We start from the raw sequence: 21,476 nt of genomic DNA, 5'->3' as shown, positions 1-21,476 counted from the left end.
AATTAACAAAATTAAATTCAACGAATTTTATTTTATTTTGTAGTAGTCACTGTCAAGGTTGACAAAGGGATGGGCCTCGGCCCATTTTCTCCTTCAATCGGCCCATTTGTTCAGATCTCGTCGATCGAGACCTAGGACTCACCTATCTCGGAGTCGGACGGTGTCTCATGCGCGCGCAACGCGGAGCTCTCGAAACCGAACATCAACCAGACGGAGGTGATGACTTCTCCTTGTTTCTTTCTCTGGATCGTAATCTTCCGATCTGTTTTCTTCTCGATAGATTGAGGTTGGCAATGCTTCGTCTTCCAGGGGTCGCCTTGTCGGCGATTACTTGTCTAGATTCATGGCCACCAAGCCCAACACCAAGAAGGGTACGAGTTACTGGGACATTTGTGCACTATTTTAAAGCAGTGTAGTTTGAATGCGCATTTGCTATAATGTCGTCTTCAGCACCAAAGAAGAAGGAGGTGAAGAAAGAGACTGGACTTGGTTTGACCCACAGGAAAGATGAGAATTTCGGTGAATGGTACTCTGAGGTGTGTATTATGAGGCATAAAAGGTACTTGTTGTTTAGTATGTTGTCATCATCGAGACGCTAAAATTTCTACTTGTTCCCGTCAGGTCGTTGTTAACAGTGAAATGATCGAATAATATGACATATCTGGCTGCTACATCTTGAGACCATGGACAATGGCGATTTGGGAAACCCTACAAGTAAGCATTAGGATTGCATTCATGTTCTAACATCTTTTTCTCTTTGTTAGAGATATGGTTTTCTAATTTAAATCCGCCAATGATCTTCCCAATAAAAACCAGTGGCATATCTTATATTTCTATAGCCTATTGAATGTTAAAGAAATATGAGCCGTAATTTATTTATCCATTTTTAGGTTTTAAGCTGTCCATTTATTTTATGATATTTGTGGGTTTTCTTCCTAATGGGTGAAAATTTATTGTATTGTACATGCAGATTTTTTTGGCGTTGAAATAGAAAAGATGAATATCAAGAATGCCTACTTCCCTCTATTTGTTACTGAAAATGTTCTACAAAAGGAGAAGGATCATATTGAAGGATTTGCTCCGGAGGTAATTCTTTTAGCTTATTTATGGAACTATGACTCTATTTGAAATTGATTTCTTTTTGTTGAAAATAGCTGTTTTTCTTTTCTCTTTTTTCCATGAATATATTCAAGATTACTATCCAAATATAGACAAGACATTAATTAACTTTAGATAGTAGTTGAAAGAAAGGCAGGAGGGCAGGAGGAAGTGAGCATCTTGATATAGTAGTAACACTAGTATATCAAGATTTCTTAAACATTGATAAGACATTGCTTAAATATAGATAAAGAAAGATAGGAAGGCAGGAGGAAGAGAGCGTCATGGTATAATAGTAACGCACTTTGAGTTTTTTCCTTGTCATGAAATATCTAGCTTGATATAGTATATTGTAACATCATTGTGGATGCCTACTATATCTGAAGTCGCTAGTGAAAGGCAGTTATCACTGTCTAAAGATAAAAGCTTTAACTTGCATGTTTAACTTTTTTTCCTCTCTAAAATAGATACACAAGCAAAAAGATAGACAGATAATGCAGTGAGAGTACTTCTAAGGTTTTAATTTCCTTAACTATCATTGCTTTCCAGCAATGGATAACTAAAATCTTTTATTTGAGTTTGGCAATTATTACTTCATGCTTATTTTGTTTTTAGTTGTGATGACATTTTGGTGTGATACAATCATACAATAAAGAGTAAAATTTCATAATTAAGATCCTGCTACAGATTAAGAACCCCCAGTTAGGGGTGTAATCAAGCCGAGCCGAGCCGAACTCTTGGATGTTTGAGTTTGGCTCGTTTATAATCGAACCGAGCTCGAGCTTTATTTAACGAATATATTCATGGCTCACGAGCTTATTCGAGCCTTTATCGAGCCTAAACGAGCTTAATAAATATAAATTATAAATTTAAATATTCATTAAAAATTAAATTATATATTTTTTAAAAAATTATAATATTCTTGTTAAAATTTATAATTTTATTCTAATAAATAAATTTAATATATTTGTCTATGTTTTTCATAAGTAGAGTGTAAAATCTATAAATTCAATATCAAAACTATTATTTTTTTTATTTAAAAGTTGATTCATGAGCTTAACGAACATGTTCACGAGCTAACGAGCCGAATATTGTGAAGCTTGAGCTTGGTTTGTTTATCTTAACGAGCCTCATTAAACGAGCTCAAACGAGCTTTTATCGAATCAAGCTTCAAATAGCTCACGAGCGGCTTGACTCATTTACACCCCTATCCCCAGTAATGCATATTTGAACAAGCACACAGGTTTTTTTTTGGATATTGAATTAATTTGTTGATTGATTAAGGAGCGGTTCTGTCTTAATATAGATCCTGCATTAGTTATAGCATGCTTAGTGTTGCATTCATATGGTAGTGATAAAGCATAAGAGCTTTTGCCATTTGAAGCAGTGATTGTGATGACTAGTTTTTGTTATCAATATTTAGCCTTGATGTCCATGGGGCAATGTACTGTTGATCTTTCTTGCAGGTTGCTTGGGTAACCAAGTCTGGACACTCTGAGTTGGAAGTTCCTATTGCAATTCGCCCCACAAGTGAAACTGCCATGTATCCATATTTTTCAAAATGGATTAGTGGCCATCGTGATTTGCCATTGAAGCTTAACCAATGGTGCAATGTTGTGAGATGGGAATTCAGCCATCCCACTCCTTTTATCAGGTATTTTCATGTTCTTTGGAGTTGACAGAAGGCAGGTCTTTGGCATCAGAAGTCTTTGAATTTGAATTCTTCAGAAGCATGTAGTTGTTTTTTTTAGATTCTTTAAGTTGTAATGACTGAATCTGGCTTAATGGATCGGTAGTTTTGAGTAGTTGTATACATATTTAGCTAATATCAAAGTTTGTAATTACTTAGACTCAAAAGTATTAAAGTTGTACTAGAGTTAGTCTATCATTGAGTACTAATTAAAACACTTGATGAATGGGCATCGAAGTTTGGCAAAGTTGATGGATGGGCATCTTCTCTAACACTTGTGTGTTCATGTACGCAACGCCAATATGTTGTCAAGTGTCAGCATTCACTTCATGCCTTCGAGATTTTCTTCTATTAGCCCAGATCAGTCTCTTTTTTTTTCTGTCGCCAACAGAGGAATGATAAATGATTTTAATTGTGATGCTGAGTTTTTTCCTTTGCACTATCGTCAAGTGTCAACTATTTACTGTTGGTTGCATGAATCCTATTGGCATTTGGCAATATCATTGGTAAATATTCAAATTGATTATACCATTCTTTATTATGTTGACTAATGTTTCTTTGGACTTACTCTAACTTTATGCCTTCTGTTGTAATAGATCAACTCATAACTCTAGAATGTATTGGTCATTTGAACGATGCCCATACCATCTTGGCCTATTTTTCCTCATTTTATCATCTGTTGGAGAAAAACCTCTTCTTCATTCAAACTTAATCAAAAAGTGACACAGCATTGACACAAATATGTCTCTTAAGGAAAATTTGATATCACTACTGGTAGCAACCTTCATATTTTTGTGAAATGACATCGATTTTAACTGTTCCTTTTTTAATGTGCTAATCTTTGAAAACTGAGATGCTCCATAATTGTCTGAGTTGTCTCTTTCTTGTTGGGATTTAGGCACTGTCTGCTTGATTGATTTTCCATGTTTTTCTAATCTGAAGGAGCCGAGAATTTCTATGGCAAGAAGGGCATACAGCTTTTGCGACTCAAGCTGAAGCAGATCAAGAGGTACCTTAGTACATCTGCATGGTAGTAACTTGGCCATATGAGCTAAAAATATGATTATCTTAGTTGGCAATTGATGCAATCATTATCATTATGCTTTCTTCAGATGTTAGTGAAGTAACAATCACTGAATAAGGCAATGATTGGACATCTAAATTAAATATGGTTAAAATAGTTATTAAAAAGTTTATTTCCTTTTATACCTAGTGATAGATTTCTTGGTCTCATCAATTTAATTATTCTTTATGTGATATCACATGCTGTAAAATGTTGTAAATACTGAGAAGCCTTCAAAAGCTCTTCTGCAAGGAGCTCATATAGGAAATTTGGAATCTGAACCCTGTGTTTTGACTACAGTTTGAGTTGAAAGTGGCATGGCATGCAATCTATTTGAAATTTGTAGCCATGCTCAAATTGATCGATTTGTTGATTAAGCTACTAACCTCACTACTATATATCATTGTTTCAGGTACTACAAATCTTGGAATTATATCTGAAAATATACGAAGAGTTCCTTGCTGTTCCTGTTGTTAAGGGTAGGAAAAGCGAGTTAGAAAAGTTTGCTGGTGGCTATTATACCACTAGTGTTGAGGTACTGAAAGATTAGTTCTATTGATTTTTTTTTCCTGTAACTGTATATAGTTGATTCATCATAAAAAACAGTACCTTGTCAGAAGCATATTTTTTTTCTTTAAGGTTTAATAATTTCCCACAATTTTCCAGGCTTTTATTCCAAATACAGGCCGTGGAATACAAGGTGTAACCTCACATTGCTTGGGACAAAACTTTTCAAAGATGTTTGAGATAAATTTTGAGAATGAGAAGGGCGAGAAGTCTATGGTTTGGCAAAATTCTTGGGCATACAGTAGTCGTGCGGTAATTTTGTTATACTACTGTTTTTTCATGATTTGTGTTTAAGCCCATCATGATTTGCTTTGCTTTGTGATCTTTAGATTCTTAGGTTCATCTGATGTATAGATAATTTTATTTGTAGTGAATCTTAATCTTAGCATTGAAATATTGGTTACTTATTCTGTCTAATGTTGTACTTTTAATTGTGTTTATATTGTGACATTACTGTTAGCATACACAATCTGTTCAAGCAATATTACTCTTCAGGTTTGTATGTTTGTTGTTTTGCCAATGCTTATCTTGAATATAGTATGATTGTTTTTTTCTAAACGAGAAAATCAAGCACTCAAAACAATTTTTGAAGGGGAGCCTTGGCGCAACGATAAAGTTGTTGCTTTGTGACCAAAAGGTCACGGGTTCGAATCCTGGAAACAGCCTCTTGCAAAAAAGCAGGTAAGGTTGTGTACAATGGATCCTTCCCCCGGACCCCGCTTGGCGGGAGCTTCGTGCACCGGACTGTCCTATTTTTTTTTTTTGTTTTACTGTTCTTGTAGGAAGTTATTGAGATCATTGTATGACTGTCAATGCTCAGGGGTTGTAGCTAAGTGACTGGTACTTCAGTTACAAATTGAACTTGAGATTGGTCTACCAACTATGAATTTGTAAACTTTGTAAATGAAAAAAAACAAAGGTTGACAAGGCCAAATGATTAAAAAAACATCATAGTGATTGATCATTAATCATTTTCAGGCAATTTGTAGATTTATACCATTATTCAGGTATATAATAGTATAAATCATTTTTTACCTGCAAGCACCAAGGGTAGATGATTTCCATAGTTGTTGGTGATCCATTTTGATAAGTGATTTAATATCGTTCAGGTTTCTGAATTTAGTTTGATCACACCAAATCTATGGCTTGTCTGCACATGTACAAAATAAGAAAAATGAGTATTATACATGAGGATTATCTTAGTATAAGCAAATTGATATTTGCCAGACTGGTGTGGGATGTTTAGCATATTACAATATGGAGTATAGTAGTGTACATTTCCACTGCTTGAATATTTGCCAGTTTTGTGCACAGTGGGGTTATGGTGATGCTCCATGGAGATGATAAAGGCTTGATTTTACCACCCAAAGTGGCAGCAGTCCTAGTTGTTGTAATTCCTGTACCATACAAGGATGCAGATTCTGATGCTATTTTCAATACTTGTTCTTCAACAATTCAGAGGCTTCGTGAATCAGAATTGAGAGCTGAAGCTGACTTGAGAGATAACTATTCCCCTGGTTGGAAGTATTCACACTGGGAAATGAAAGGTGTTCCTTTGAGAATTGAAATTGGCCCAAAGGATTTAGCAAATAACCAGGTAAACTAGGATCAGTTATAGTAATGGTTGCTTGGTAAAACTGTTGTTTCTCATGAATGACTAATGTTTATGCCATTCTTTCTTCAGAATTCAGATACCAGACACCAATTTGTTATGTTTAATGTTTTATTAATTGATATACATCCACTTTGGTCTTTATTGGTTGTCAATTCTCTCTTGAAACTCAATGGTGCATGGAGTCACCACTTAAGCATTCTTGCAATTCACATGGCCGGACCTCATTGGAGTCACCATTTTGTTCATTATATCATTTTTTATTTGATAGGTGAGAAATCTCACATTTAATTCTGCAGGTACGAGTTGTTCGTTGTGACAATGGTGCTAAAACAGATATACCAACGGGATATTTGGTGGATCAAGTGAAAGAGATACTTATAAGCATCCAGGAATGCTTGTTTAATGCTGCAAAGCAAAAGAGAGATGCATGCAAAAAGGTTGTCAATACATGGGATGAGTTTGTTTTGGCAATGAATGAGAAAAAGATGATCCTTGCTCCTTGATGTGATGAAGAGGTACATCTTTTTCCATGCTCGAGATTCTTGCCGTATACATTTATGCATCTTTGTATCTTCTGATTTGAAGATCTTCACTTTTTTGATCGTATGAGTAGAAGCTGAAACATTTAATTGTGCTGTTTATTTATTTGCAAGATGAGCTAATTTTTTTTATCAGCCTTATTTTTTTAAGGAATATTTCTTCTGTCTGTATTATTGTTATTCTTAAGTTATAATTTTTTAGTTGTATACATAAGTTAGCTGGCTTCAAGTCTCATTTAAATCCATTGTAGAATTAAAACTAATATTTCTGTTGCCCATCTGTTTTTCTTTTTTTGCTCTTTAAAAAATGTTAATTGTCTAAGTCAACAAATGGTGTTCTTGGAGCTCGAACAAAGGGTGAACTTGGAGCTGCAAAGTCTCTTTGCACCCCATTTGATTAGCCAAGACTCCCTCAAGGTACCCTTGAATCAATTTTTTTTCCCGCTATTATCTGTGTTTTTTTACGTCCTTGTACTTTTACATTGATCTCCTTCAAGTATACCTCAAGAAGTAAACAATTTGTTTACAAAATTAAGAAGAGACCAAGGAGTGGATGTGGTCAAGTCATCATTATTAACTCTGGCATAAACCTTTCAATAGCTACCCTGCATTGATTCAAGGTCTATTTATAAATTTGGAGTTGAAAACCTGTAGTGCCATGTATATGATACAAGATTCTGAACTTGAGATTATTCTGAACCTTGGTGGATCTTTTTTGATACATACGCAAACACATATATAATATATATGGAAAAATAAATAAGATGCTGGATGAACATCTTTATATGTTTTGTTTCTTCAAATTTATGAGTATTGTTCGTTTCATTTCGTTTCCTTAATCTTGTTAAAAGTACATTATGATTTTTTGCTTTGGGTTAGGACTCAACATCAAGACAGTTTTACCCTTGCAAAAATGTCTGGTTTAGAGTTCTTAGTGCCTTCCTTTTTACACTTTCAATTTTTCACCGTAAATCCCCCTGGACCATCAAGATTTTCTACTTTTCATATCATTTTCAGGGACTCTTTGCTTCGCCTCAGGAAAGCCTGCGAAGAAGTGGGCATACTGGGGTCGAAGCTACTAAATAGATGGATGCGTCGCAAGACACTTTATCTCGGATTTTTACAATCGCCGCTTCAAAGATTTTTTGAAGAGTGATGTGCAAGTACTTTAAGTCTGATGGATTGTCTGTATTCATTTGCAAAGCCTGATAAGTGAATTGAGCATTCATCAACGAGGAAGATCGGGCTCATTCTCTCTGGACTTGGCTCCATCGCTCTATTCACCATGGTCAGGCTTAGCTGCAGATAACTAAGTGACTGTTAACGGATGAAGATATCGTACCATTGTTTGCATTGATATATGGATCACTTGTCCACGAAAGCACAGTATGATATTCGCAGGTGTATATGATGAGCCAGAGTATTAGTTTGGTTGGTACGACTACATGGAGTAATTCATGGTAGTCAACTCAATGAATAAATGTTTCAGACTTTCTAGAATGAATGATTTCATTGAAACAACTATAATAATATTTAGCAAAATCTGAAAAACGGGCATCAACAATCAAAGAGGTTCCATCTCATACAATGCAATGAAATATACAAAGTAAAAGCAAATATTATGTAGCAAACACTAATACAGCCTAGTGATGCAAAGATTAAGTATACTTCAAATCATATACACTTTGAACAAGAGATTTTAGAATTTATCTTGAGATTTGCAAACGTGTATGGAATTGCTGAGCCCAAAACATACACCATAAAGAGAAGACCTTGAACCGAATCATGAGCAAATTGAATGTTTCAAGTATGAGCTTCCTTAGCCAGCCTAAAATTATGTTCCCTTCAGGCTTTTTGCATATACTTTTCTTATTTCCCACAGACTTTCTCCAACTTCCTTCATAGCAGGTCGGTCAGATCGTGTAGGCGCAGCACACTCAAATGCCAGATCGAGCATCTTCCTGATAACTTCTTCGTCGACTTTTTCATCCAGCATGGGGTCTAGTATCTCCTGGACATTTCCTTCGTTATGTTTTCTGAAGGCCTGCAGTAAAAGGAAGGATATCGAAGATCAGGAAGACAAACACTGGGTATAGAGTTACTTTCTAAGGAATAAAGGAAGATGAAACACCAACTACTAGTCTCTGACAATCAAATTTTTAGAAAGAACAAGATGCTGCTTACCCATCTTACTGTGATTCTTTCATCGGCATTTCTTTTCAGGTCTACAGGACGCCGTCCGGAAATAATTTCAATGAGCAAAATTCCAAATGAGAACACATCACTCTTTGGAGTGAGTTGATATGTCCTAAGGTATTCGGGATCAAGATACCCAGCAGTTCCCTTCACTTTGGTTGAGATGTGAGTCTGATCTGCATCTGTCGGACCAGACTTTGCAAACCCGAAGTCTGACACCTTGGCCCTATAGCTTTCTGTCAGCAGGATGTTCGATGACTTCACATCCCGGTGGATTATTGTTCTTTCTGTCAATGAGCCAATAGTTTAATTGTAGTTTCAGTTCACCAAAGAACAAAAGTAACTCAACCCAAATGTCAGCTTGGCGCTCATTTTAATAAACTGATGCCAATACAAGAAATCATTAGGTAATAGAAACTACTTAGGAGGTTCAATCGACAATTACATCTCTGGCAATTCGATCTCTAGCACAATTAGTACTGGACATACATAGAAAAAGTCCAAGACATGAGAAAGGGAACATGAAAATTCCATGCATCTTAACTTATACTTACAAAATTGACTTGGGACAGGATAGAAGAAATCCTTGATGGCTGAGCTAAGATTCAAGCAAAAATTTAATCAAAATTGGCAAGAGGTGTCTACTTCATTCATGAGACACTTGCATGCGAGTGAAACCAGAACTTATAAGAATTCTATCGAATCTCTCAATAAAGAGAAGGTTGAGATACCTCGAAATTGTCTATGGCATTGACTCTGGAAGAGAATAGACTAAGGTGTATTGAATAGTTTGCTACATTTGTAAAGCAAAAATACAAAAGTATTAAATCTATTTATAAATGAAAATAAATAAAAAAATGTGGGTTGTGAAAGAAATGGGAAAAGAAAAAAAAAAATTACAACACTAACAAAGCCACACCTGCATATAGATGGAGGTAAGTCAATCCATGAGCAACATCGATAGCAATTCCTAAACGCTGATTGAAGTCCAATATCCTTCCATGGATGACTGAAAAATCAGAAAATTAAACCCATGACAGTCGAGAACACAACACCACAGCAAGGAAATTTGCAGCTTACCATCTAAATGCTCCCTCAGAGTACCATTTGGAACGAACTCAGTAATTATAATTCGTTCATTTCCTTTGGTAGTTACACCAAGCAACCTCACCAAATTTCCATGTTCAATCTTTGTGAGCAATTCGGCTTCATTGGTAAATTCGTCTTTCAAAGACGAAATTTGCTCCTATCCAGAAACTTATGTCAGCAGATGGCATCCAAGTAATATGAACAGATGCAAATTTCTCATCAAAATGCTTGGTTGTGGTGTACCAGTCAGAATAAGAAGCATATAACATAGCAACAAAGCAATGATACAAAGACCACCGAGTGTGTTCAAGCATCATGGAGCCAACTAAAGCACAATGTTTTCTGAAAAAAGGTTTGCTACCCTAGAGTGCATTGAGCTATCAACAAGATTCAGTACTCAATCAAGTGCAAGGTATGCTTGCTAGAAATAGCACAATTGATCTATTTGAACAAGATCTAATATCCTTTTCCTCTCATTTATGGGAGAAAGAAAAATGTTGGTCCTTCAAATATATGAGTAACTTATGTGAATGGGACAAGCACTTTGAGGATGACCTTGATTTCTCCTTAAGAGGTATCCATGCATGCTCGGCGTTATTAGTCCTCATCTCAATTGTTACCATCAAGACCTCTACCTCAGCCACTTAAGTAATCGAGATAAGGGACTCCTCTTATAGTCACTACTATCTTCTCTAAATAAAGGCAATAACCTTGCAACTATATTTTCGGAAAGACATCAGCATGGGAATAGACACATTGTAGAAATGAAAGAGACGACTGAATATATGAGGATTAGACAAGTAAGGGCAAATATTCTAATTCTTTCATCATGGGATTACCAAAGTAGAAGCCTACTAGCTAGTGGGTGATGGAATCCTATATCTTACTTCCAAAAGAGCTAATCAACAACCAATATCATAAATTCATAATTCCCTCTAACCTTGATAAGTAGATATATCAGACAAAATCACTTGTGAGTAGAAACAGATCTCCCAATGTTTCTTACTTGATGGAAATTAAATTAATAAAATGTTGCATACATTTGATGCTAAGCCTATTTTATCTTCCTTTAGAAAGAGATATATAATTAGTTACCTTCTTTGCTCGTTTGATCGCAACGATTTGACCATCTGGTAAAACACCTTTGTACACAGTTCCAAATCCACCTTCACCTAATTTCATTAGAGGTGCAAAATTTTGAGTAGCTTTGACTATCTGATTAAGGGTGAGATGTACTGATCCAATTCTACTCAATTGAGGCGACGATGAAAATCGAGATGGACTGGGAGGAATTCTTGGAGTAGCTGGAATCTTTTCAGATGTGGAAGTTAATTCAAAAGATTCATTTAAATCCACTGGGACACAGAAAAAAAAAATCTAATTAGAACACAGGGAGAAACGTAACAGATAAGCAACATTTATGCCCATGGACCAACAATGATTTCACAACATGAGATTGGCAGTTTGTTTCAGCATGTACTTAATGGTGTGAAACATATAGCAAAAAAAAACACCATATATAATTTTCAAACTGTGATAAAAGAGTTCACTCTGGGTTTCGAGCAGCAATCAATTATTTTAAACCGGCAATTAAATCCTTTTTAATGTTTTTTTTCTTTTTCATGGACGGAAATGAAAATTTGTCACGTAAAATAATGGAATTCCCTAATCTATAGAAATATGAAATCCTTTCTTAACTATATGATAACTTCAATTTTCCACTTTAAAGAGTATTGTCTAGCCAACTTGCAAATGCAACCATAAACTTGAATAAAACTAAGGCAAGATGATTCATCATCACCAATCAACAACTACAGAAAATCATAAGTTGGTAAACTGAAACTACTGAAACAGATATATAATTCTGTAAGTGTAAGTTCATACTTGACTCGCTCGTTCCCTGCCGCCGGTCATGTACACTGTGATGGCTTTCTTCTTTTCGTTTAGCATAGAAGCAAGGACAGAAGATACCACAACACAGTAGGAGCATTCCTGGAAGAGCAAGAGGGATATCTTGTTTTTCTGAAGAAATTATATACCGTTGCCCTTCTTCGGATGTATTAAATTCTCTCCCCTGACTATAGTTAGTGACATTTTCCAAAAACTGTAACAGTTTTCTTCCACCTTGCCTTATCAAGTTAACTGCAGTAAGCAATAAGAAAAAAAGTGACAAAAAACATTCCACTGTGTTCTCTAACAAAGCAATAGGACCTTCAAAAAGTAAAACTTAAGAAAGGAATAACTATTCAACTGATAAGCTGTGAGCAGATGTGCAATTTCATATGTGAGCTAGTTATAGCAATGCAGTAAAACAACAGAAATTCACAGATATTTACAAGAATGTAAATCTATCTTCCTAGCAGTAGCAGAAATGCAGAATCATATAGTTCATAGAACAGAATTTAATATGAAGTGAACCATGTCAAAAAAAAAAAAACCACTTAAACTAATATTAATTACCCTCGACATGAAGTAATGGTGTGAAGTCTTCATTGCAGTACTTCTCTCCAATCTTTCCCCAATGTCCCATGTCGGGATCAGATGCAAAACAGCCATTACTGGAGTAGGACTCAAGTGCCTTGCAGATCAGAACTGGATCCTCTATCCGTATTCCATTAATTAAGAGGTAGTACTCGTCGGATGATGATTCCAAGTACTGGACCTGATCGTAACCACATACTTTCAGAAGAGCTGGAACTGCAACCGAAGCCAAACCCCACGGTAATTGTGATAGCACCAACAACCACAGAGTAAACGAAGCCATTCACCAATTTTCAAGCAAACCCCCCAAAACGCTCTCTCTTCTACGCGCGCATCATAAGATCCAAGAGAGAGGAGAAAAGATTAAAAGTTACGAACCCGAGCATATAACCCTCAAAAGATCGGATTTTTAGCTCATAGCAAGCAGGCGCATGCCTCAAAATCCGATGATCAACAGTACACTAATCCTCCAATCGAAAGAGGGCAAGGAAGAAGAAAGGAACTGAAAACCTAGAAAGATCTCATATTGATGAGGAAGTGGATGATATTCCGATCGTCAAAGCAATGAATTCGAGGTAACAATAAAATCCGGGGAGGATGAGAGAGGCGTGAAGCTTCGAAGAAGGAGATGGCGATGAGAGGATGAGGAAGCCGTGTGGAAGAAAGCAATAGGCGCGTGATGTGAGTTGTGCACGTGCTGCCGCGGTGGAATTGGGCGGGCGGCTGGGTAGAAACAACTAGGTGTTCGCCTGTTCGGTACTAAATATCAAAATCTAAACTCGTATAAAAAAATTTATATTGTATTAAAATTTTCATATATTAAAATTTTAGTATAATGATATCGAAAAATTTAATATGATTTTCGATATAAAAATCGTAGTCATTACAACGTTAAAATGCTAATGTTTAAAAAACGAAAAGACGGCATATTTGCAGATGATCAAGTATCATAGCCTTAATTTTATATCTAAAATAATATATTAATGTATCTTCAACTTCAAATAATTCTGGTCAAATCGACTACGATCAAAGTAGGATATTTCAGACATTAGATTATGAGTGAGATGACGCATAGGATGGTGAGCAACATACTACCAATATATATATAAATTAAAGTAAAATTATGATATATATTGGAAAACAAGCAGCAACTATTTTCATGCCAGAAATCAAGAAACAATAATGCTCGATAAACAGCAACTAGCAATAAACCAAATGTGCCATGCAACATATAGAGTTGATCCACCCACAACACTTGAAATGGAGAAAACATACGAAACTCAAATGGAAGTTTCGAGCTCCGAAAGACACAAACATACCACACAATAAAACACCATACTGGCAAAAGTTTCCTCAGGGTGAAAGGTAACAATAGGTCGGTTATTCATCAAGTTGCAGCAGCAGCAGCAACAAACCTCCGATCCGGAATCACTTTCTCGACCGTTTTTTATCTTCCTACTACTGACTGGTAAAGTAGACAGCTCGATAAGGACAACGAAAGCACACTCGCCAAGAAAGCAGTTGAATTTGAGCATGGAGGCCTATGATGACAATGCAAACGCTACAGCTTGACTGGAGTTTCCACCACGCAGCGAACCCCAGGTATCACTATCGTGTTTGAAACAACCATTCATAGGACTTGCTTATATTCCTCCCAATCGAAGATAATCAATTCTTTGTTCCCGCATCCTGGTAGCATTGGCGCATCCTCGTAAGGAGAAGGGAAGTGTAAGCATATTGATTAATCCCAAGTGAAAAAAAAAACATAAACACAGTTTTGCAACTAAAGGAAACACTGGCAGAAGATTATTACACAATGGCTGAGAGAGAACTAATGATACCTCATCATGAATTATGAACTGGACAATAGCTGCTACAAATTAAACGGAACATAGTTAAATGTCAAGTCGCTAAATGCTCCATGATATCAAGCTTAAAAACAAAATAATTAAATGTCAAGTCGCTAAATGCTCCATGATATCAAGCTTAAAAACAAAATAATTAAATGTCAAGTCGCTAAATGCTCCATGATATCAAGGTTAAAAACAAATTAATTCAGAGTAGTGCAGAATTTGTAATATCTGTGTGCATTACACATAAATAACACAATTTGGCTAAGTCAAGTAAATGCAAAATAACTTGTAAAAAGGTGCTGAAGTGATGAACATTTACTTATTAGTTTCCCTTATAGCAATAGTAGAGACCACAACTAACAATCAAAACCTGAGAGGCCGAGACTGGAAATAACTTCCACAAACTCAAGTGAAAACTGAGTCTAAAGCATTTCAAGTCAGACTGAGCAAAATGCAAACCCTCCTCAGAGGAAAAATATCACCAAATACATTAACTTCTGCAGCTGAGATTATACAAGCTGGAAAGTTTGAAAGAATAGTTACCGTCCACAATCTTAAATGAATTGTTATATGAAGATAAGTTGAGGCAGCTTTGCGGCAAAGGAGATGATCATTTAGATATTTTAATTTATGCTATAGTAAATGATAAGATATTAAAAGGTGCTTAAATATAGCTTTCAGCAACTAATAAAAGATATACTCATCCTACAACTGGAGAAATCCATCAAATAAATGAGAACTTGTTCAGCCATTAATTTCCCAAAAACAAAAGCACAACTTAAATGAACTATACCAGGCATGCCATATAAAATCCATTAAAAAAACTTAAAAGACAGCTAATAAAGTTAACAGCACCTACCATATAAAGTCCAAGCATTTGCAGTGCTCCCATGACTATCAATGTTTGACCATAAACTTGACGACAATTAATTCTGTGAATATGGGACTGATTTCAATAGGCACGAAGTTGCAAGCCACCCACCATGGAAGGCACTTCATCCATCACTAAAAACATATAAAAAATCAAAAACAATGTAATTGAAGATATTTCATCAAACATCAGAAGGCAAGTTAGTCATTGTATGAATGTATGAAATTTTCTAAACAAAAGTTATAACAGCAATACCTCATTTTTTTACCATTAAAATCTTCTTCAAATAAAGTATCACACAAAGTACTGATTAGACCAAAGTGATTGTGCTTTATATTGTTCAGGAAGCAGAGTCTGCTGTGGATTTGAGTGCTGATTTTGCTGCACATTGAAAGGTTTCAGTTGTTCGAAGAGCTGGAAATCATGCCATCTTCGTCCATCGACAATTTCAGATTGCACGTTAGAAACTTGCTTTCCAGGGAATGGGAAGGTGGAAACAGTTGCAAATGGAGTAGTATTGCTCGTGTTAATGCATGGAATCCTGTGTGTTATTTTATCAAAAGAATTATCCACGCCCATGCTTTTGGTAGATGATCTACTAGTATCTAACCAGCTATAATCATCAATCTCATGTAGCTGATCATTGGTGCAAGAATTTGGAATACCACCATTCTGCTGTCTAGAACTGATATGGCTAAATCCAGGAGGTGGCCCAGCATACCTAACTGGACGACTTACAGGACTTTTCTTCAAAGTTGGAAAGCCAGAGGGCTTCATAGCCAAACCATCAGAAATGGCTCCTGATGGCAATATAGTGTCAAATGCAGATGGCAACACTACATCTGCAGCTGTAATTTGATTGGAGAATGTGTTATCAGCATCCAGATTAACAGAAGTTGACAATACATGTGAGAACGGTTGAGGCTGCACCATAGTTGAGCTTTCTTGCAATACCTGCTTATTCAAATGCCCATTTTCTGTTATATTCATATTCTTAATACCATTTGATAAGCATGCTTCCTGCTTTGAGAACCATTCGTTATTCGGTAGTGCTGGCACATTAATTTGACCAAAATTTGGAGAAAGATGCCGAGCTGGCATTGCCTGATCAGAAAGAAAATATTCTTGTACAGGGTTGATCAAATTAAAAGCAGTTAACTTAGCATCTGCATACTTCTCAGAGGTAGGAGGCTTGAACACAATTTCTTCTTCATCATCTTCTCCTCCCATATAGATGTGGTCCTTGATTTCTGCCACTCCAAGACTAGACGTCCTTTGTGCAGCCCAAAGATCAGCCACATCTTTGATTTCACTTCCCTGCTTCTTAACACCTGAATCCAGCAGACCTTGAAAGGTAGGGTCCATATTACCATCAAATACTGGAGGCTCACTGCTCAGAACAAATTTTTTCCGGTTTGGATCGATATATAATTTTTTCTGTTCAATATAAACAATATTTGAAAGAGCCCGTCCAGCTGCCAGAATCCTTTGAACACGGGATACACTGTCTTTCATGCCACCATCATTCATAAGAGGATGCTTCCTTGAAAAATCTAAAATGAGTTGTGCTGGCACTAAGGGTAAGAATCCTCTCAACTCAAAATCCTCCCAAAGTGCAAGTCTATTCCCAGTTTCTTCTCCATCATACCTACTCATGTTAAAAAAGCAAGCTTCATCATCATCACCGTCAATAGATGCAAGTCCTGTCTCAATAAGTTTGTTCATAAAAGAAATGCAGTGATCCCAGAAGAACAGTCTTGCACCCTCTTCTTTTTCCTCCATATCAGAACTGGCTGCGATGTCTTGATGACATGCCAGCCATTCAATGAAAAGCAGAATACCAGGCAAAAGATAGCTTGATGCAGAATCTTGCAGCTCAACACATCTCTTGAGAATATACCCAGCAAATTTGAAGGCTGATGTAAAGGCGTTCTGCAATAACACTCTACGTTGAAGGATCTCTGCATATGATTGGTTCTCTGACTCCCTTTTCACATTGTGAACAGTGAATATCATAATGGAAATAAGCCTCAGCATGGTTAATGAGTTTTCAGCACCAGTCGATCCAAAATTAAGTTCCTCTTGGGGACCAGAGGAAAGGAGCACAATCAGATCATTAATTACTGAGCCAAATACTTCACCAAAAGTCTCCAAGCTGTTGAAGTCAGAAAACATGTTAATTAATCAGAATAAAGGTTGGCAATATATAACATATAAACTGATCGTACCTTGTCCTTGTAAAAAGGATTCCGTGAAGACGAACAAAACGAATTGAGAAGGCTTTAAATAATTCAGATTTTGTGAGTTTTTGATCTTTGATGTGTGAAGTTTCAATTTTAGTATCTTTTTGCATGAGCTTTAGATCCCCTCTTCCTCTACCTCGACCAGTTGAGCGCATACGCATTTTTCGGCCTGAAACAACCTTCATATTGCCGGGTAGCTGAGAGAAACTTTGACGATTCTATAGAAAAGATATTCATATATCAAATACAGACAAGGAAGAATCAAACACATGACAAATCAAATAGTCAAGTCTGATTTTACATGGAAAAAAGGACAAGACTGTACATTTTCAAGAAAGGGGGAGAGAGATCAAAAGCTAATAATCACAATGCAGTCAATGAACGATTATTGGCATCTATCATAGATAAATTCATCACTTGCAAAATCCACATTCAACATAAAAAAGAAGAAAAAAACACAACTTGCCAACAATATGTTCAGTTTGCTTGCAAGTTGGGCCATAATCGAGAAAAAAACAAATACCAAAAGCATTGTGTAACAGTATCATGGTCAAGTATTTAATTATTCAAAATAAATGATAACAGTGAAAGGTATCAGTGATGTAGCAAAGAGGTGGCAGTCAAATTGCTGCATTTGTAAGTAATCCAAAAAATCAAATTTATTTGAACACATTTAAAGAACACCAGCTCGATGCATGCATGCAAAAAAATTGGCCACATTAGTTGGATCATATAAAAAAGGTACCTTCTCAAAAGCAATTATCAAGTTATCTCTTGCAGTCGAAAAGGGAATTTCAACTGCCAAACTTCTGAAGTAGCGGTATACTGACAACAGCTCATCAGCTGAATAGGAAGCAAGTATTGCCAGCTGCAACCATATAGATTTTATATAGATAACAAATAGAACAAGAACCATGTAAACAGAAGCAGCTAGATAATCTGAACTGCTCAATGCAACAACATACAAACCTGATGATGTGGGTTGCCACTTGAAGGGTAGAGAGAAACTGCTTGCAAATAGTAACTTGAAGCAGCTGCAAAATCACGACTAACAGAGTCCCCTTCTCCATATAGTCCTTTATAACGCGCAAGGTCTCCCAAATATATCAGACACCGATGACAAGACACAAGCCCTTTCTGCATCTCAGACAAATTCTTTTCATCTTTCATCGAAACAATTTCAGTTTCAATTCCCTCATTAAAGTAGCTCAATGGCAGCCCATACTTTGCTCTAATCTTCAATATGAGATCATGGTAAAATCCAGTAGCTTCTGTCAGGAAGCTTCTGAAAACATAGTGGATTTTCTTAATTTTATCAGGGTGAACAAGGACCTTCCTACCTGCTGGTAGATTTGATCCTGTACCATCCGAGACTGCAGCATTAATATGCTGCCTAAATTCCTCGATTCTTCTGTAATGCAGTTGCCATAGGACAAACTCTATGTCTTTCTTCTCAGAAAAATCCCGATCTTCAAGAATTATGGCCTCATAGTTTTCTCGCATTTGAAGCCAAGCATTTGGGTCTGAAGGTACTTTTGACTTTGCAGATAGCCGTAGTCCATTCTCCAATTCAACATTCTAAGAGACAGGCCACAAATTAAAGTTAAGAACTGAATATGATGCAGCAATATCGTGATGGATAGAAAGCCAAACAAAATTCCTTTACCATTCAGGATAGATGCAACATTAAAATATAGGGGACAAAATACAGTTAATAACTTGAGAAGCCACATATGAAATGAGGGACACTGTCCTAATATGTCGTTTCACTCAATACGGTATCAGGAAACTTGAGAAGGGATGCATAATATTTTCGTCATTATGTGGGGAGTGGGGTAATCCAATACTTAACTATATCAGGTTTTTTTTTAAAAAAAAAAAGAGAATGAAATAAGAATTTTGTAGGTTAGGTTGGTTGATATGCATTGGTCTTCTTGTTCTATGATTGATTAACATAAAATCTAAATAAAATTAGTTTTCTTAGATTGCTTCATTTTATATAAAGAGTTACAATGTAGAAAAAATGATATTAATTGTTTTGATGGACTATATTGATATAGTATGGCAGATTTTTTTTTTTCATTTTGATACACAATCTTTTGCATTATTGTCAACATAATTAATTCTTAGACAACCACATAAGTGAATATATAAATCAGCTACCACAAATGACCCTCAGGTGGGTACCGTGTTAAAACTTTTATACAAAAAAAACTTTCTATAAACTATAAACTTATGGTACTTCTAAGTGGACCTTTTTAAAGTTATAATAGATGGAACTACAAAATAATCAAAAAACCAGTAAATGCCTCAAAATTATCCATGCATATTTGATTGGTACTTTAATCACCACTTTATCAAATCTACAATTAAATGACAAGAAAAAAAATGGAACTATGAAGATTCAAACCAAACAATTTCACACTAAGTAGTTGTACTGTTATAAGGGTAAAACACTGAAATTGGGTCTTTAAAAGGGCTAAAAGGACCATAAGTAGATCCTATTTCTGCATGCCTATAGTAGATCCCATGCTTATGGCATAGGCATGCGCAATGAGGGACACTATTGCATATTTCATATGCAGTCCTAATATGTCATTTTGCTCAATACAGTATCAGGTAACTTGAAAAAGGGATTCATAATACTTACATCATTTGTGGGATAATCCAATACTTAGCTAGATCAGTTTCAAAGAAATGAGAAATGTATTAGGAATTTTGGAGATATGAAGATTCAACCAAAAACAATTTCACACGAAAGAGTTTAAGGTCTACTGTTATCAGAGTGAAACACTGAAATTGGGGTCATTGAAAGGGCCCAAAGAACCATAAGTAGATCCTATTTCTGCATGCTTATATAACTAATTAACCTGTCAATATTGTGATACTGTATTTGGAGCTCTTATGTGTCCAGCTACATGGTTACATAATCATCAAAGTTTTGTAGGTGAAACACAAGTGCCAATTAAATTATAATAAAAATAAACTACTTCTGTATTTGAATAATGTATAAGAAAGTAAAAAACTTGTATTAGAATTAAATTACTACTGCAGCAAAAATAAGAGCTGCTCAAAATGACTAAGAATTCTCCACAAGGTCGCACCTTATCATAAAGCCGCTGTGCAAACTCCCATGATGAAAGAGAACTATCCATCGGAACAGTCATCATCCATCAAATGTGCATACCATGTCCTTCCTAGGAAAAAAAATGCAACTTTAGACCAACGAATTACAATTCTAGGTCAAGAAAAACTCCCCAAATAGAATCAAGCTCAATTACAAACAGAGAGAAAGAAATAATCATCGATCATAGAGACAACCTAATTCTTGGCGTGTAAAAACACCCAAAGAAACATCCAAAGCGTTATGTAGCCAATTCTCGTCTCCAAATAACGAATCACGAACCCTCTCAAAAGATCCCACTTTCCTCTATAACTTTACCTCGACCCACCCAAATCCAAACCTAACAAAACTACCACGTCCTAATAAGAAACCCCCAAAACCGACCAAAATCCCATCCAACCAAGACCCTGAACCCTCATAAACGCAACGCACATCGATCCACGAAATTTCAACGCAAAGCGATCCGGACTAAACAGATCCCCTCCAAACTGACCCGGGACACGCAGGTGGCGGCGACAACAAGGCCGACACCTTGGTTGCAGGTCCAAGACCTCATCGATTAAGCCGAAGAGCATTGTGAATACGATAATCGGCGTACCTGATGCGCAGATCGAAGGCGAGAGGAAGGGCGATGGGCGAAAGGCGGAGCTTTCCCGTCAAAGAAGGGGGAGCGATGAAGCAAAACAACGACCGCCTCTGCCAAATTTGGTTAATATATTTTTTTATTCCTCCCTTTAGCCAAGAAAAGAAGCGAAAAGACCTATTTATATAAATTAGGGACTTTTCGCATATTTACCTTTTCAAATAGAAAATATTTTTAACCCTTAAAACAAGTATTTTATTATTTTAAGATATTTTCTAACTCATTAATTATTTATAAATGCCAATAATTAATTAAATTATTTACATTAAAAAAATTAATCCAATATTAATAAAGCCTAATCCTAAAGGCACCTTCATATTTTAAAAAACAATAACATATTTTAAATATTAAACCTTGCCAACGAGTAAGATGTGCCAATATATAATTTCTGAAGTGCAAGGGAC

The 21,476-nt window shown here is 36.0% G+C and overlaps 2 protein-coding genes and 1 pseudogene across 6 annotated transcripts; 1 reads left to right on the top strand and 2 right to left on the bottom strand.

The window, feature by feature from the left end:
• Positions 1-675: 675 nt before the first annotated feature.
• LOC121989721 lies at positions 676-8,083 on the top strand (annotated as a pseudogene).
• Positions 8,084-8,129: 46 nt separating this feature from the next.
• LOC121989719 (calmodulin-binding receptor-like cytoplasmic kinase 3) lies at positions 8,130-13,045 on the bottom strand. The gene is made up of 7 exons (XM_042543928.1): positions 12,318-13,045; positions 11,742-11,999; positions 10,953-11,212; positions 9,849-10,014; positions 9,688-9,777; positions 8,757-9,055; positions 8,130-8,616 (listed from the first exon to the last, which is right to left on the bottom strand). Exons 1-7 carry the CDS (start codon positions 12,619-12,621, stop codon positions 8,407-8,409), a joined length of 1,587 nt encoding a protein of 528 aa, XP_042399862.1. The 5' UTR covers positions 12,622-13,045; the 3' UTR covers positions 8,130-8,406.
• Positions 13,046-13,513: 468 nt separating this feature from the next.
• On the bottom strand, positions 13,514-21,174 carry LOC121989717 (protein SMG7-like). Of its 5 annotated transcripts, none has more exons than XM_042543926.1 (9): positions 21,028-21,174; positions 20,410-20,502; positions 18,275-18,883; positions 18,051-18,173; positions 17,291-17,523; positions 15,318-17,217; positions 15,051-15,196; positions 14,180-14,270; positions 13,514-14,027 (listed from the first exon to the last, which is right to left on the bottom strand). In XM_042543926.1, exons 2-6 carry the CDS (start codon positions 20,473-20,475, stop codon positions 15,357-15,359), a joined length of 2,892 nt encoding a protein of 963 aa, XP_042399860.1. In that variant the 5' UTR covers positions 20,476-20,502; positions 21,028-21,174; the 3' UTR covers positions 13,514-14,027; positions 14,180-14,270; positions 15,051-15,196; positions 15,318-15,356. The 5 variants fall into 5 exon arrangements, with proteins under 5 accessions (XP_042399860.1, XP_042399859.1, XP_042399857.1 ...); XM_042543925.1 differs by having other exon boundaries at positions 14,180-14,208; XM_042543923.1 differs by lacking the exon at positions 14,180-14,270 and having other exon boundaries at positions 13,514-14,046.
• Positions 21,175-21,476: the final 302 nt, after the last annotated feature.

This window comes from Zingiber officinale, chromosome 6B (assembly GCF_018446385.1).
Source record: "Zingiber officinale cultivar Zhangliang chromosome 6B, Zo_v1.1, whole genome shotgun sequence".
Classification (NCBI taxonomy): Eukaryota; Viridiplantae; Streptophyta; class Magnoliopsida; order Zingiberales; family Zingiberaceae; genus Zingiber; species Zingiber officinale.
Note: the sequence above shows the minus strand (reverse complement) of the source record. Positions and strands in the feature narration are given on the sequence as shown.

Bases quoted from the DNA above. Each gene is read 5' to 3' on its own strand.
- LOC121989719 (XM_042543928.1), bottom strand. From the start codon at position 12,621: ATGGCTTCGTTTACTCTGTGGTTGTTGGTGCTATCACAATTACCGTGG. The intron at 9,056-9,687 runs GTGTGGCTTTGT...GCTCATTGACAG, and splicing joins TTACCTCCATCTATATGCAG to AAAGAACAATAATCCACCGG. The intron at 8,617-8,756 runs GTAAGCAGCATC...CTTTTACTGCAG, and splicing joins AAAGAATCACAGTAAGATGG to GCCTTCAGAAAACATAACGA.
- LOC121989717 (XM_042543926.1), bottom strand. From the start codon at position 20,475: ATGATGACTGTTCCGATGGATAGTTCTCTTTCATCATGGGAGTTTGCA. The intron at 17,524-18,050 runs GTACCTTTTTTA...TCTTTTCTATAG, and splicing joins TGATAATTGCTTTTGAGAAG to AATCGTCAAAGTTTCTCTCA. The intron at 17,218-17,290 runs GTACGATCAGTT...TGACTTCAACAG, and splicing joins ATCCTTTTTACAAGGACAAG to CTTGGAGACTTTTGGTGAAG.